The 15,123-nt window shown below is 39.6% G+C and overlaps 1 protein-coding gene across 1 annotated transcript in view; it reads left to right on the top strand.

The window, feature by feature from the left end:
* FTO (fat mass and obesity associated) overlaps positions 1–15,123 on the top strand; it is a 410,630-nt gene that overhangs the window by 116,867 nt on the left and 278,640 nt on the right. The window contains exon 3 of the mRNA XM_011946598.1: positions 5,441–6,068. Within this exon, the coding sequence (XP_011801988.1) occupies positions 5,441–6,068 (628 nt within the window). The remainder of the gene's footprint in view (positions 1–5,440; positions 6,069–15,123) is intronic.

The raw sequence follows: 15,123 nt of genomic DNA, 5'->3' as shown, positions 1-15,123 counted from the left end.
TCCTGAATAGCTGGGATTACAGATGCCTGCCACCACACCCAGCTAATTTTTGTATTTTTAGTAGAAACGGGGTTTTACCTTGTTGGCCAGGCTGGTCTCGAGCTCCTGACATAAGGTGATCCACCTGCCTCAGCCTCCCAAAGTGCTGGGATTACAGGCGTAAGCCACTGCTCCTGGCCACTAATACTGTCTTCTTCTAGGAGCTTGTGATCTTACAGGACAGATTATTAAACAAATAATAGTTTAAATAAATATAGTTACAAATAGATAAGTGCTATGAAAGAGAAGTAAAGTGTGTGGAGTGATAACAGAGGGCACCTATTTGAGGGTGGAGATTCAGGAAAGGTTTCTATGAGAAAATGACCCAGGGATGGGAAAGACCATCTAGGTGTGGAGTTGGGGGAAGAGCCTTGGGGAAGTACTTAAAAGCTGGACACTTGAGGACTGCAGGAATAGAAGCACTTATGGTCAAAGAGAAAAGGGACATGATCTAAGTGGAAAAAAAATGGAATATTTTCCCATGCCATTATTTTCTTTTTATGCTGTTTTTTATGTCAAGGTATTTACAGATGATATTTATGTGATTTTATGGTTTTCCTGGTCCATAGGGTTATAATTTCCCTGTATTAAATAGATCTTACATAGTGCTGAGACCCAGTGTATGTTGAACAAGGGCAGCAAGATTTCAATGGGGGGAGGGCAGGCGCTTGTGCATATGAGTGCATTATTTTCAGTGTTCCTTTCTTAGTCCCAGAGGGGAGTGTGTTCAGAAACAGAGTTCTTTGGAATTACCATACTTTTCTTTATTATTTTATACTAAAGACCATTCAGAGAGTACTGGAGGTGTTAAGACCGTGTGAAGAAATTACCTTCTTCATCACTTCTTCATCATTGCTTTGAGTATACTGGGGCCTCAGGGACTTGCTTAGAAAGTAACCAGTATAGCGATAGAATTAGAGTTACTGCTCATGGCTCCAGAATATCTGGTCTCTGCCTACAGGATTGCATTGCTTTCTTCATAAGCTATGTAAATAGAAAGTACGATATCACTGTTTCTGTTTTCCAATGGGGATAACTGAAATATGGAAACTCTAAATCCTTAATGGATTCCTGACAGTCTCAATGACAGTCCATAGTGGTATGCCACATGACTCCTTTCTTTGTCACTTTCAGTTCATGGTCAACACCTCAGATAGGCATTTTGAGAAGCAGAGCAGTCCTACCACACTTACCTAGTAAAGTCATTTTTTCACATTCAAACTTGATTCATTGATTTTTCTTATATGTACTTCCTCCCACTTTCTTCATGTCTTCTATAATATCTCCTGCACTCTGCCTCAGTCAGAACAGGCTGGATTATGATATAGTAACTGATAACTCTCAAATCTCAGTGGCTCCACACAATGATATTTCTTGTCCATTTTATGTATCATTTGTGGGTTGGCACAGAGTCATTACCCATTAAAGTAGCTCAGAGATCCAAGCAGCCACCAGCTGGTTGCTGTGGCAGAGGGGTGCAGAGTATGCTGGAGGGTCTTGCAGTGACAATGACATGTTCCAGGCTGGAAGGATGACCATCATTTTTCACTGGACAGAAGTAATCCCATGTTTCATCCATCATGAGGGGGCCAGGAAGTGTAATTTTATACTGGGCCCAAAAAGCTGGGTAGCAGGGGAGGAATCCAGAACTATTTAGCAAATAGCTCTAATGACCAGCATGCATTCTTAGCTAGTGATTCACGTTAACTTCACTAAGAAAGTCAGAGCTTTCTGTAACCACCACCCCTCCAAAAGAAACCCTAGAACTTACTCATCTGGCTACTATTATTACATTTATCATCCTATCTGAATTCATACCTTCTTTCTCCTTCTAGCCTATTCCAATATAAGAAGTATCTTCTCTTCTATCCAAATATTTTTGATCACATACTGCTATCAGTAGATAAGCACATATAGTGATGTCCTAGAGAATGTTTACCAAGTGGCCTGTAGGGGAAGAGAACCAGCCTTGATTTTTAGTGTTTTTTGATTTCCGCAGTGTAAATACTCTCACTGTGGACAGTTTCAAGCACCATCATGGTGTTACTGAATGCCTGATTGGAAAGAGATGTACACAGTGAGCTCTCATGAGCCGGTGTGGAGTGACTCCAGCACACCACCGGTAGTATGCTGGTAGTAGTACTTATGTACTTGTGTCTGTTTTATAATAATATTCATATTAAACCTATTTGTGTGTGTGTGTGTGTGTATATGCATACATATTTTAAGAATGCTTGATTTCTTTTATTTTATATTAAAAATAAAGCAGTTCTATCTCTCCCGTGTGCCCCACCACTCTAGCAGATTGCCTTACAAATCCCTATATACCTGACTGGGGGGCTACTGCTCTAGACACTCAAGGTCTCCACTTCTTTGGTTATTCACTCTCTCTGCATCATCAGCCTCTTTCTCTTGTATCATTCTTGTGAGTGTACTGAGAAACTCTAGTATTCTCTAGCATCTTCCATCATTAGAGATTGTTGCTTAGTCTAGTCTTCTCCTTTATCAAAAGCTCCATTTTTCTACTCCCCTTCATAGCAGAACCATTCAGAGACATCTCTACATGCCATTTCACTTCCTCCTTTTTCATTCCGTCTTCGCCTACTCCAATCTGACTTCCATACCCAGCTCTCTACTGAGATTGCTCTTGTCATTGCCATAAGTGATTTCCATGCTGCCAAATCTACTGGATCATCTGGCATCATCTCACTTGGCCCCTCAGTGTCAGGTGACATAGTTGACTACCCCATCCTTCTAGAAATGCTCTCCTCTTGTAGCTTCTGCATTAATACACTCTGCTGGTTTTCTGCTGGTTCTCCTTTGTTGAGGCTTCTGCTGTGACTCAGGAAATAGCTTTGGTTTCCTTTGGATATTTGTACCGTTTCCCTAGGTGATCTCATTCATTTCTAGGCCTTTAAAACCAAGCTGTGTGCTGATCACCCCGACATTGTGTTCCTCTGCCCTCCTTTCTCTTCTGAGCTCCAGATGTGCACATCTAATTCCCCCCCATATTTTCACCTGGAGGTTTCATAGGTGTTTTCAAGACTGCAGCTCCAGAGTGAATGTTTCATTTCCCCCTTCTTTCTACTATTTCTCTTTTTTTCAGTTTTCCTTATTTCACAAAATAGCAAATTACTTATTTAGTTGTTAAATCCAGAAATCTGGAATGTATCCTTAACTTCTATCCTGAGCAACAGGGAGAAACCCCGTCTCTACTAAAAATACAAAATTAGCCGGGTGTGGTGGTGCATGCCTGTCATCTTAGCTACTCAGGAGGCTGAGGCAGGAGAATCACTTGAACCCGGGAGGCGCAGGTTGCAGTGAGCCGAGATCACGCCATTGCACTCTAGCCTGGGCAACAAGAGTGAAACGCCATCTCAAGAAAAACCAAAAACCCCAAAAGACTTCTATCTTTTTTTATCCCTTACATCTAATTCATAAACACATCCTTTTGTTCTACCTACAACATAATGTATTTCATCTGTCCACTTATCTCTGCCTCTATTTTAGTCCAAACTATCATCACTTTTCTCCCAGATGATTGGAATAGCACATTCCACGCTCACATGTGCCTCTTTCCAATCCATGCCTGATATTATAACTAAGAGCGATTTGTATAAGATGTAAATCAAGTTATTTTTCTCCCTTCTACATCCTCCAGTACATCTAGAGTTAGCTCCAGATTCCTTACCATGACCTCTAAGGGTGTGTGTGATCTGGCCTCCGCCTTCGTCTGCCTCCTCATTGCACGTCACTCTGTCTTTGGCTCTTGTGCTCTAGTAAAACAAGCCTTTTTTTTTTTGCCCCTAGAATAGATTGGTCTTTTTTCTGAGTGCCTTTGGCTTCTTTGGTCTCTCTTTCTGGGAAGCATTTTCTCTGACTTGTCATATTTCTGGTACCTTCTTTTCCTGAAGATCTCAGCTTAAATCCCATCTCCTTAGAGAATTCTTCCTGCTCTAATAAGATTTCCTACTGGTTTGTTTCTGTCTTAGTACTTAACACAATTTGGGGTTGCTTTTCTTTATTTATTTACTTGATTTGGTGGAAAGCTTTGTGAGAGCAGGGACCTTATTTCCACCTGGTGGTAGATGCTCAATAAACAGATGTTGCATGAAAAAAAAAAAAATGTATGGAAGATTACTGGACTTGCCCTGTCTGTCATATGAATGGTAATTACTGAATGAAGACAGAGAAGGAAGGTATCTTAACAATGGTGTGCAGCACAATACAGGGAGGACAGGTTAATGTGTTGATCACGTCTGACTGTTTCTTTAAGACAGCCTAAAATTAGGAAGGAACAGATCCGATCAAACGTTACAGAGGTAAATGTAAAATCCTGTGATTTGGTTACAATAAATCAGTTGCATTGTACAGAATCAGGAAACTCCAGCCTGACACCGATTCACATGCCAAGTCCTAAGGAAACTGGTAGCTGAAAAGCTAATGCAGCCCTAACCTACATTAATCATTCCATGTATTTCTTTATTAGGGGAGGGAATTGGCTAATATTACTCTTCTCCAGTGACACCAGTAGAATTATTAGAACTTTCAAAAAAAAAAAAAAGAATTATTAGAACTTTCTAGAATTGCAATGTAATAACACCTCATTCATCCATCCACAAGTCCATTTATTTCATTCCTTTACCATTTACTGAGTAAATTCTGGGCACTTGTATTATAGTCATGAGCAAAATTACCATGACTTTTGTGTTCATGGAACTTAATGTCTGACTCCTGAAGAGAAGTGAGTTCTCTTTTTGTGAAAGTGTTAAGCAGAAACCAGTTTGTCATTTATTGAGAGACAATGCATACTCATGGTTAAGAACTCATGCCCTGGAAGCCAGGGGTTGGTGTCCGGGGGTTTTAAATTCCAGCTCCAATATTTGCCAGCTGTATGACTTTGGGCAAATTAATGTCTTTGGTCAAATTAATGTCTCTTTGTTTCAGTGGCCTTATCTATAAACTGGAGATAATAATGCTATGCATAGAGTTAAAATGAGCTAATGCTCACAAATAATTTACAATAGTACCTGGTACATAGTAAGCGCTTAATAAATATTTTAGATAATAAGCAGTTAATAAAATGGTGTTGAGATTTAGGGTGAGAAAAAGTGGTCACAGAGTAATTCTGGTGTATCAGGACCCACATTATTATTTTTTGTTTTTTATTAAAGATTGTTAGTAATTTGAGCTTGAACTTGAAAATCTTGACTGTAGAGTTTGATGACATTTGTTTTATTTGGTTTTCTGTTTTGGACTAGGAAGATGTGACTCCTGTTTAGAAATAACCACCAGGTAGTCCCCCAACAACTCCCCAAATGCTTACAAAGAAACACACCTTTGGAAATAATACAATTGTAACTATACATCAACGTCTGTTTTTGCTTTGGTTTTGTTTTAGTGGCAGCTGAAATATCCCAAACTAATTCTCCGAGAAGCCAGCAGTGTATCTGAGGAGCTCCATAAAGAGGTTCAAGAAGCCTTTCTCACACTGCACAAGCATGGCTGCTTATTTCGGGACCTGGTTAGGATCCAAGGCAAAGATCTGCTCACTCCGGTATCTCGCATCCTCATTGGTAATCCAGGCTGTACCTACAAGTACCTGAACACCAGGCTCTTCACGGTCCCCTGGCCAGTGAAAGGGTCTAATATAAAATACCCCGAGGCTGAAATAGCCGCTGCTTGTGAGACCTTCCTTAAGCTCAATGACTACCTGCAGATAGAAACCATCCAGGCTTTGGAAGAACTTGCTGCCAAAGAGAAGGCTAATGAGGATGCTGTGCCATTGTGTATGTCTGCCGATTTCCCCAGGGTTGGGATGGGGTCATCCTACGATGGACATGATGAAGTGGACATTAAAAGCAGAGCAGCATACAACGTAACTTTGCTGAATTTCATGGATCCTCAGAAAATGCCATACCTGAAAGAGGAACCTTATTTTGGCATGGGGAAAATGGCAGTGAGCTGGCATCATGATGAAAATCTGGTGGACAGGTCAGCGGTGGCAGTGTACAGTTATAGCTGTGAAGGTACGGTCTGCTCTGCGAAAAAGCAGCCCTGTGTGTGATAATATGACCCGAGTTGTTTAGGCTCTGGAGATACACACATACACGAACATGTTTGCATGTATGCTTGCGTGTGTACATGCACATGCTTGTGTGTGTATCATGTGTACCTTTTAGTCTTGTCACACCCGTATGTCTGCAGAATATGCCTCCTTCTCATCTAGCCATGCTAGCTGGCTCATCGTTATACTGTACTCAGAATATTTTCGCACGTAAGCACTACTGTCATTTGTCTCTCATGTGCCCAGGAGAGCAGCCTCTTGGTTTCATACAGCCAACTGTCTTTCTCTACAGCTCAGAGGAGATTGTACAGTTGCTATAATTAACTTGCTGATAAAGAGCTGGGAAAACAAAAATCTGTCAAATCTTTCCAGGTTCCCACAGGTGCACATTTCCAGACTTGCCAAAATATTTTATTATGGTTGACATCACTATCTTGATTTGTCAAATATGGACTTGCTCTTGGCTTCATACAGTTTGTAACTACTGTCCTTCCTTGCCAGAAGCAGTTGAGGTAGGTTTTGTAAGCAGATAGTCCTCCATTTTCAGGAAACTCCCTAGGCCTCTACCCAGTTCTGCAGTTTTAGACCTTGTTGGGTGGCTGTGGTAGACTTGTTCTTGCATTTTCTGATATATAATCCCCTTGAAACAGAGATCATAGCCTACCTCTTAGTAGCCCACCCAAATTTCTCTTCTTCTATTATTGTTTCTGTGTGTTTATGGCCCTCATTGTTCCTTAGAATAGAATTACAAAAATGGTAGTTGAACAGATCGAGGAGAGCATGACCTCTGTTGACTTTCTTTTGTGCCTGATTATTTGGCAAAGGAATACAAGACATAGTATTAGCTCTCCTGTCTGATTTACTGAAAGATGTTTGGAAAACCAGAATTCTGGATATCCCATCAGGGAATGACTGGAACTTTCAAGGGTCATTATTTCTGACAACTCTAGTTATTTGACTGGATTTTTGTTATTGTTATTTGTTTTTTGTTTACTAAAATGACTGTTTTGGAAAAGAGACTCAAGAAAAAAAAGATCTTTAAAGTACTCTTTAAATTTTCTTACAATTTCTCAGTCTCAAAAATTTCCTCAGAACTACTCATTTTTTCTAACTTTACCTTGTATCTTCAGTCTGAAACGAGGAACAGGTTTAGCATTTGGAAATTTCACCACTTTCTCTGGCATCTCAAATAATGATGCTGACCTAAGAAAATCGCTTGAAGGGATTTAATGCTGTCCTAATGGAAAGAACTGAGATCCTCTGATCTTTAATAAGGACTTGCCAGGGATTTAAGAACTATCACATCCAAGAACTCTGATGTGAACGAACAATGGGGTTAGTTTCTTTCTTAAGGAGACAACTCTCCAAACCTGAAGCAGTGGTATGTGATAGTACAAAGCTCTACAAAGATGTCTTTGTGCTCCCAATTACTCTCAGCCCTCCAGTTTAATAGTCCTATTGTACTCCCTTCGCGTGGGTGATCAAGTAGTTTTTGAAACCTAGAATATCTTTCAGAAAGGAATTTAAATGTCTAATGAATAGTTTCTATGCTCAGGAGTAATTAAGACTGATAAAGGATACAAATATAAATTACATATAAATATAGAAATGTTGGTACTTGCAATTGTCACCCAGAAGAGACAACTGCAGACTTTGAATCTGTAAGAGCAGTGTAGAAACTCCTTTGTTCTCTTAACCTCAGAAATTCTCAGAACTCCATCTAATAATAGTAGCAATACTGGGAATGCTCATTTATTGAGCACCTACTATGTGCCACATGCTGTTATAAGCATTTTACATGCATTGACTCATTTTATCTTCCCAACAATTCAAAGAACAAAATAGTAATGAAGTACTATTGCTATCCTCATTTTACAGATGAGGAAACCGAGTCACAGAAGGTTGATTAACTTGTTCGTGGTGATGCAGCAAGTAATTAGCAGAGTTAGGATTTGAGCACAAATATCCAGACTTCAGAATCTGAACAGCTAAGGCTGTGTGCATTATGAGCAGGTGTTTCTTATCCCAGCAGTGTAGCTGTCTCAGGGGTTTTATTTTATTTTTTTACTTTTTAAATTTTTTGAGACAGAGTCTTGCTCTATCTCCCAGGCCAGAGTGCAGTGGCACAATCTTGGCTCACTGCAACCTCCGCCTCCGGGTTCAATGGATTCTCCTGCCTCAGCCTCCCGAGTAGCTGGGATGACAGGCACGCACCACTATGCCTAGCTAATTTTTTGTAATTTTAGTAGAGATGGGATTTCACCATGCTAGCCAGGCTGGTCTTGAACTCCTGACCTCATGATCTGCGCGCCTCGGTCTCCCAGAGTGCTGGGATTACAGACGTGAGCCACTTCACCTGGCCAGGGACTTGGGTTTTTAAAATGTCCACCTCTGGAAAGGTTAAGGGGACGTTCCACTTGCTCTTTCTTGCAGGTCTTGGTGTCTTCCTTTCTCCAGTTTTACTTCTCACCCACATCTGCTGTAGCTTTCTAGCACATACTCTCAGATGATTGGAATGCATCAGATTATCTCATTTGATGAAACAGAACCTTTCTGTAGGTGTCTGGCTATGTGTTAGATGGTGTACAAAGCATGTGGGTCTGGGTCAGATGGTGCACAAAGCATATGCCTTGAAACTCTGTGGTGGGTGCATGTCTTCTAAGTGACAAGTGATATCTGTTTAATTTTCTGGTCTTATAATCCTTGGCAGAATGCCAGAACTATGATAAAGGTGGACTTGAAGAGAATCATTTGGTTTAAAACCTTGGTTGAGGTTGAGAAAGGCTTAAGGAGGTCCACAGAGAGTGGATACTTCAGAGAATTGTGTTTTTTTCTGTGTCCTCGAACTCGTTTGTCTAGACAGTATGGGAACTCCAAAGGTAAATCCGTGGCTTTCTCACTTAGAGGTAATAGGTGAGGTTAGGGGGGCTCTTTTGATTATAATTATGAAATGATGAAACATTATATCTGAAAGAGACTTTTGAAATCACTTGATGCTAGCCTCTCATTTTACAAATGAAAACACTGAGAAGGGAAGTGGCTTGGCCAAGGTCACATTGTTACTTAGTGACAAGAGCAGGGATTTAAGTTGGAAAGTGTTCCTTGCCACTGGAGAGGTTCACGTAAAATGCATTGGGAATTCAGATACAGAAGTGATTGCTTCCTGCTGAAATTAAATTCAATTGAAGCTTAAGATCTTTCAAGACTCTGCTCTCAATACCTTTTCCCAGGGAAATCTTCTTGTAGATTTATAATGAGCCAGTCATCCCTCTTTGGTTTATTTTCATGAGTAGAGGTCATTGAGAAGTAATTTGTATAGGATACGTGTAATTATATACTAAATTCATTGGCTTTCACATGCCGTTCTAGTTAATAGATACCTCCAGTAGGAAGATTGAAATGGTACAAGTTTTAATCAGGAATGGCTTCGGGGAACCATATGTAAATAGGTAGAATATTTGATTTTCCTATTCCAGCTTTGCTGGCAATTGCTTGTTACTCCTAGTTATAAAAAACGAACTTTAGCGGGGAAGGCATTAAAAACCCATTGTTTAATATGGTACAGCACCTTGTTCTTTGACTGGAACACCTTCAGAAACATCACTTAGATCAACAGTAACTATTGGCTACCATTTTTGTTTCTTGGTTTGGAAGGAAACATTCTTGGTGAAATTGTCTTTCTAGAAAAGCAATTCTTAAGATTTTAAACTAGTGCCAAGTATTGCGTATTCTTGACATTATTTTCCAGGCCTCCCATAAAGAGCCAGGAAGGCAGCTGGGTGCAGAGGCTCACGACTGTAATCCCAGCACTTTGGGAGGCCGAGGCGGGTGGATCACGAGGTCAGGAGTTTAAGACCAGTCTGACCAACGTCGTGAAACCCTGTCTCTACTAGAAATCCAAAAATTAGCTGGGCGTAGTGGTGCGTACCTGTAGTCTCCGCTACTCGGGAGGCTGAGGCAGGAGAATTGCCTGAACCTGGGAGGCAGAGGTTGCAGTGAGCCGAGATTGCGCCACTGCACTCCAACCTGGGCAACAGAGCAAGATTCCGTCTCAAAAACAAACAAACAAACAAACAAACAAAACCCCAGGAAGGCACACAAAAGGAAGAAGCTGATCCATGTTTCCTGTTGGGCATGTCATGTGATAGCCTGGAAAGTAGAGACTTTGCAATAATGTTCTTGGAATTCTAGGATTTCCATTCCTGTCTTTGATTTGGGAAAAATTGCATCCCCTTAAGGATGGAAATTTGTTCCCATAATTCTTGAATCTCTATTTTAACATGACTTGCTCTATATTTCTCAGTTCATCACTGAGACCATGAAAAGCTAGTTTATAATTGCAACTTGGAGTTTTGGAGTATTCATAAAAACGCTGTGATATTTAATGTTATCCTAGCTTCCCAGCATCCCTGTTTAAAATATCAAAGCTTATTTGATCTAGCTTTGTTTTATTGTATCATGCTATGCCTTGTCATTGATTTTTGAAATCACTTATACTGCTCAGTAAACCTTGTTTGGTCTTGTAAGTCACATTTTTTGGGGTGACCAGCCAATTATTTATTCATTTAACAATAAGGTCTCCCATGAAGAACCAAGAAGACCAAAGGACGGGGGGAAACTTATTTGATCTACAAAGTTACATTTTTTTTTCATGCCTATGCAACTATTTTTTCATTTAACAATAAGCATCTACTATTTGCTAGACAGTTGTCTAGATGCTGAGCATGTAGCAGTGAACAAGAGGGACAAAAATCCCTTCCCTCATCGAGCTCCCATTCTAGCAAGGGAAAACAGAAAATAAAAGTAGATTGTGTAACAAGGGTGAGGGATAATCTTACAATTTTAGATAGGAGAGCCAGGCAAGGCCTTGTTTAGGGGGTAACATTTAAGCAGATTGGAAGGAGAGAATGAGCCACTGAGAAATTTCAAGGGGGAGCAGATAGGCGGAAAGATAGAACATGATTGGGATGTTTCAGAAGCAACAAGTGTGGATGGAATAGAGTGAGAGAAGAGGAAACGAAATGAAGACAAAGGGACAAGTAAATGGGTGGCGTAAGATAGGGCTTTGTCGTGTTAGAATACAAAGTAGCAGGTTTGGATTTGGAGTGAGATGGGGAGCCACTGAAGAGTAGAAGAAGGGAAGCAATATGAGAAACAGGAGAACTCACAGAGGGGACCAAAGTAATCCAGACTAGGGATATGATGGTCTAGATTAGAAGAGGCAGAGCAGGGGAGAAATGCGTAAATACCGTCCTGTAACTTTTTACCAACAAAGAGAGTGGCAGTGTTTCAGCACCGGTGAGAAAGGATGACCAGCAGTAACGTCTCCCATTTGTCAAAAGAAGACTAAGCCTATAAGAATGGCTACATTTTCTCCCCTCTGTGAATGGCTTTATTCAGGAATAATTAATATACAATTAGCTATACATATTGAACATTTATAGTTTTATAAGTTTCAACACACCTGTGAAACTATCCCCACTATCAAGATAATGAACATACCCCATTATTTCAGAAGTTTTCTTGTGTCCCTTTGCAATTCCTCTTCCTAACAGATCTATTTTCTTTTTTTATTGTTTTTTATTTGTTTGTAGAGACTGGGTCTCAATATCTTTCCCAGGCTGGTCTTGAAATCCTGGCCTGAAGAGATCCTCCTTGCTCCGCCTTCCAAAGAGCTGGAATTACAGGTGTGAGCCACAGATTTAGCCTGGATTTGTTTTCTGTCACTGGATGAGTTGGCATTTCCTAGAATTTTAAACAGATGGAATTATATATATGCACTTTTTCGTGTCTGGATTCTTTAACTTAGCATAGTTATTTTGAGATTCATCCATGTTGTCATGTATATCAATAGCTCATTCCCTTTTATCCTTTTTTATTGCAATAAAATATACATAAAATTAAGCATTATAACCATATTAACTGTACAGTTGAGTGGCATTAAGCATCATCCCACACCGAATCTCTGTACCCATTTAAACAATTACTCCCCATTTCTCCTTCCCCCATTTCCTGGTAACCACTGTTCTGCTTTCTGTCTATATTATATTTGACTATTCTAGGTACCTCATATAAGTGGAATCATACGATATGTGACCTTTTGTGTCTAGATTATTGATATGGTTTGGCTGCATCCCTGGCCGAATATCAACTTGAATTGTATCTCCCAGAATTCCCACATGTTGTGGGAGGGACCAAGGAGGAAGTGGTTGAATCATGAGGCTGATCTTTGCCGGGTTATTCTCTTGATAGTGAATAAGTCTCACGAGATCTGGTGGGTTTATCAGGGGTTTCCGCTTTTGCTTCCTCCTCATTTTTCTCTTGCCACTGCCATGTAAGAAGGCCTTTTGCCTCCTGCCATGATTCAGAGGCCTCCCAGCCATGTGGTACTGTAAGTCCGATTAAACCTCTTTTTGTTTCCAGTTTTGGATATGTCTTTATGAGCAGCATGAAAACGAAATAATACAATCATTTTACTTAACATAATGTCCTCAAGATTCATCCATGTTAGGGCATGTATCAGAATTTAATTCCTTTTTAAAGATGAATAATATTCCATTGTATGAATATACCACATTTTGTTGATGAAGTCATCCATTGGCTATTCATACCACTCATCTTTTGGCTATAGTGGATAAAGTTGCTGTGAACATTGGTATACAAATATCTGTGTGAGTCTCCGCTTTCAGTACTTTTGTGTATATACCTTTTTTGTGTATATACTTTTGTGTATGTACTTTTGTGTAGGATTGCTGGATCGAATGATAGGTCTATGTTGACATTTTTGAGGAACCGCTGTACTGTTTTCTACAGCGACTGAACTGTTTTACATTCTCGCTGGCAATGCACAAGGGTTCTAATTTCTCCACATCTATGCCAACGCTTACTGTTGCTGTTACTGTCACTGTCCCTGTCTACTGTTCCCTGTTTTTTGATAACAGCCATCCTAATGAGTATGAAGTAGTATTTCCTTGTGGTTTTGATATGCATTTTCCTAATGATTAATGACGTTGAACATCTTTTCATGTTCTTAGCCATTTATATATCTTCTTTGGAGACATGTCTATTCAAGTTGTTTGCCCATTTTTGAATTTGGCTGTTTTTTAGTTGTTGAGTTTTATGAGTTCCTTATGTATTCTAGATATTAATTCCTTATCAGATATATGACTTGCAAATATTTTCTTCAAGGATAACTGAACTTTTAATGATATATTAATGTGATGAGCAAGGGATCACAGAACAGTGGAATAGACTTTACTGTCCATGACATTGATTAGGCAGTTAAATTCTGTACTACTGAATGACATCATTCGTATTGGTATTAATTAGCTATGGGACCTTAAGCACGTTACTTAAATCCTTTGTGACTCAGTTTTCTCATCTGTAAAATAGTGATCAGAGCTGTATCCACCTCAAGATTGTGAGAATTAAACACCTGTAAAGTGCTAAGAACATAACAGCAGTAATTAGAACGTAGTAAGCATTCAATACTGTGTTATTTTTAGCTTTTATCAAAATTATTCGTATAATTTTTGCAAGTCAAAAATTTCTATAAGGTTTGTTAAGGAAAAAAAAATGCAGAAGTTATTTACACCTTTTCTTCCCATTTTCCTTTCCACAGGCAATCATTTCTACTCTTTTCTTTCAGGTAATGCTTTTGGTAGTTGATAACATACGTATATTGTTTTGAACATTATATATTGGCTTCCTGATATGGAGGATGACGATTTACTTAGCTCTCGTCTTTCTCCCTGCCTGCCTACACATGTGCATGCTTCTGATTCCCATAATAGGTTTACTGTAATTTTGATTGTATCGCTATTCAGCCTTTATAGTTATTATATACATAAGAATGCCTTCCAGAACCTGTGATCTGTTATCCTTTTCTTTTCAACTTTTTTCTTGCATTAATAGTAGTGTTGTTTTTTGTGTATTTCTATAGTTTTCTATGTAGTTTTCTACGTAGTTACGACTAATTAAATCCCTTGCTCTCCACCAAATCTCTTCTTCTCAAGAGCTTCAGAACCATCAGATATTCTGTCCGTTTCATTTTCTTGGAGCAATGTCTTTCAGAGTCTTCTTGTCTGCTCCAATCTGGCGTTCTATGCCTGATGCATGGGGATCCCCTTCTCTGATCTCTTCATTGTAATCCAGCGGATTCCCTTACTTCTCTCTTTTGTGGACTCCTCACATTCCTGCATCTTGGCCTCGCTCTTTCCTGACTGTTTTCTTATTTTGGTGGAGCATGTGCTGCAATGGTTTCTTCAGAAAGGATGCTTAGGAGGTAAATTTTTAAGACGTTAAATGTCTTCAATGATCTTTATTCCACTTTGGCATGTGTAGCTTCTTCCAGTATGAAAATCTTGGTAGGAAATAATATTTTTTTCAGAATCTTAGTGACATTGCATTACTGTATTTTACCTGACAGAGTTCATGTTAAGAGTTCTGAATTTTTCTTCAGCTTTTATGTTGCTTTTTTTGTTGGATTTTTTTTTGAATGTTTTACAATTTCACAGTGATATTTTTCACTCATTTTACTGTCATTGTGTAGGGCTTTCAATCAGCCCTTCAATTGTTGGGCATTTTCTTGAACTGCTTTGTTAGTTATTTCTTCCTCTCCAGTTTTCTCATCTCTTTGGAATCCGTATGATTTAGTTAACCTTCTGGACCCTTCCTCTAGTTTTCCTGTTTATTCCCTTATTTTCAATCTTTATATTTGTTTTTTAGTTTAATATCTGGGAGATTTTCTTAACTTCCAACTTGTCTATTGATTTTTTTCTTTGTCTTGATGGAGTTTTGCTCTTGTCACCCAGGCTGGTGTGCAATGGCACTTGGCTCACTGCAACCTCCGCCTCCCAGGTTCGAGTGATTCTCCTGCTGCAGCCTCCTGAGTAGCTGGGATTACAGGTGCAGGCCACCATGCCCAGCAAATTTTTGTAGTTTTAGTAGAGACAAGGTTTCACCGTGTTGGCCAGGCTGGTCTCAAATTCCTGACTTCAGGTGATCTGGCCGTCTCA

Source organism: Colobus angolensis, unplaced genomic scaffold (assembly GCF_000951035.1).
Source record: "Colobus angolensis palliatus isolate OR3802 unplaced genomic scaffold, Cang.pa_1.0 Scaffold251, whole genome shotgun sequence".
In the NCBI taxonomy this organism is placed as follows: domain Eukaryota; kingdom Metazoa; phylum Chordata; class Mammalia; order Primates; family Cercopithecidae; genus Colobus; species Colobus angolensis.
This window is presented reverse-complemented; position numbering and strand designations above follow the sequence as displayed.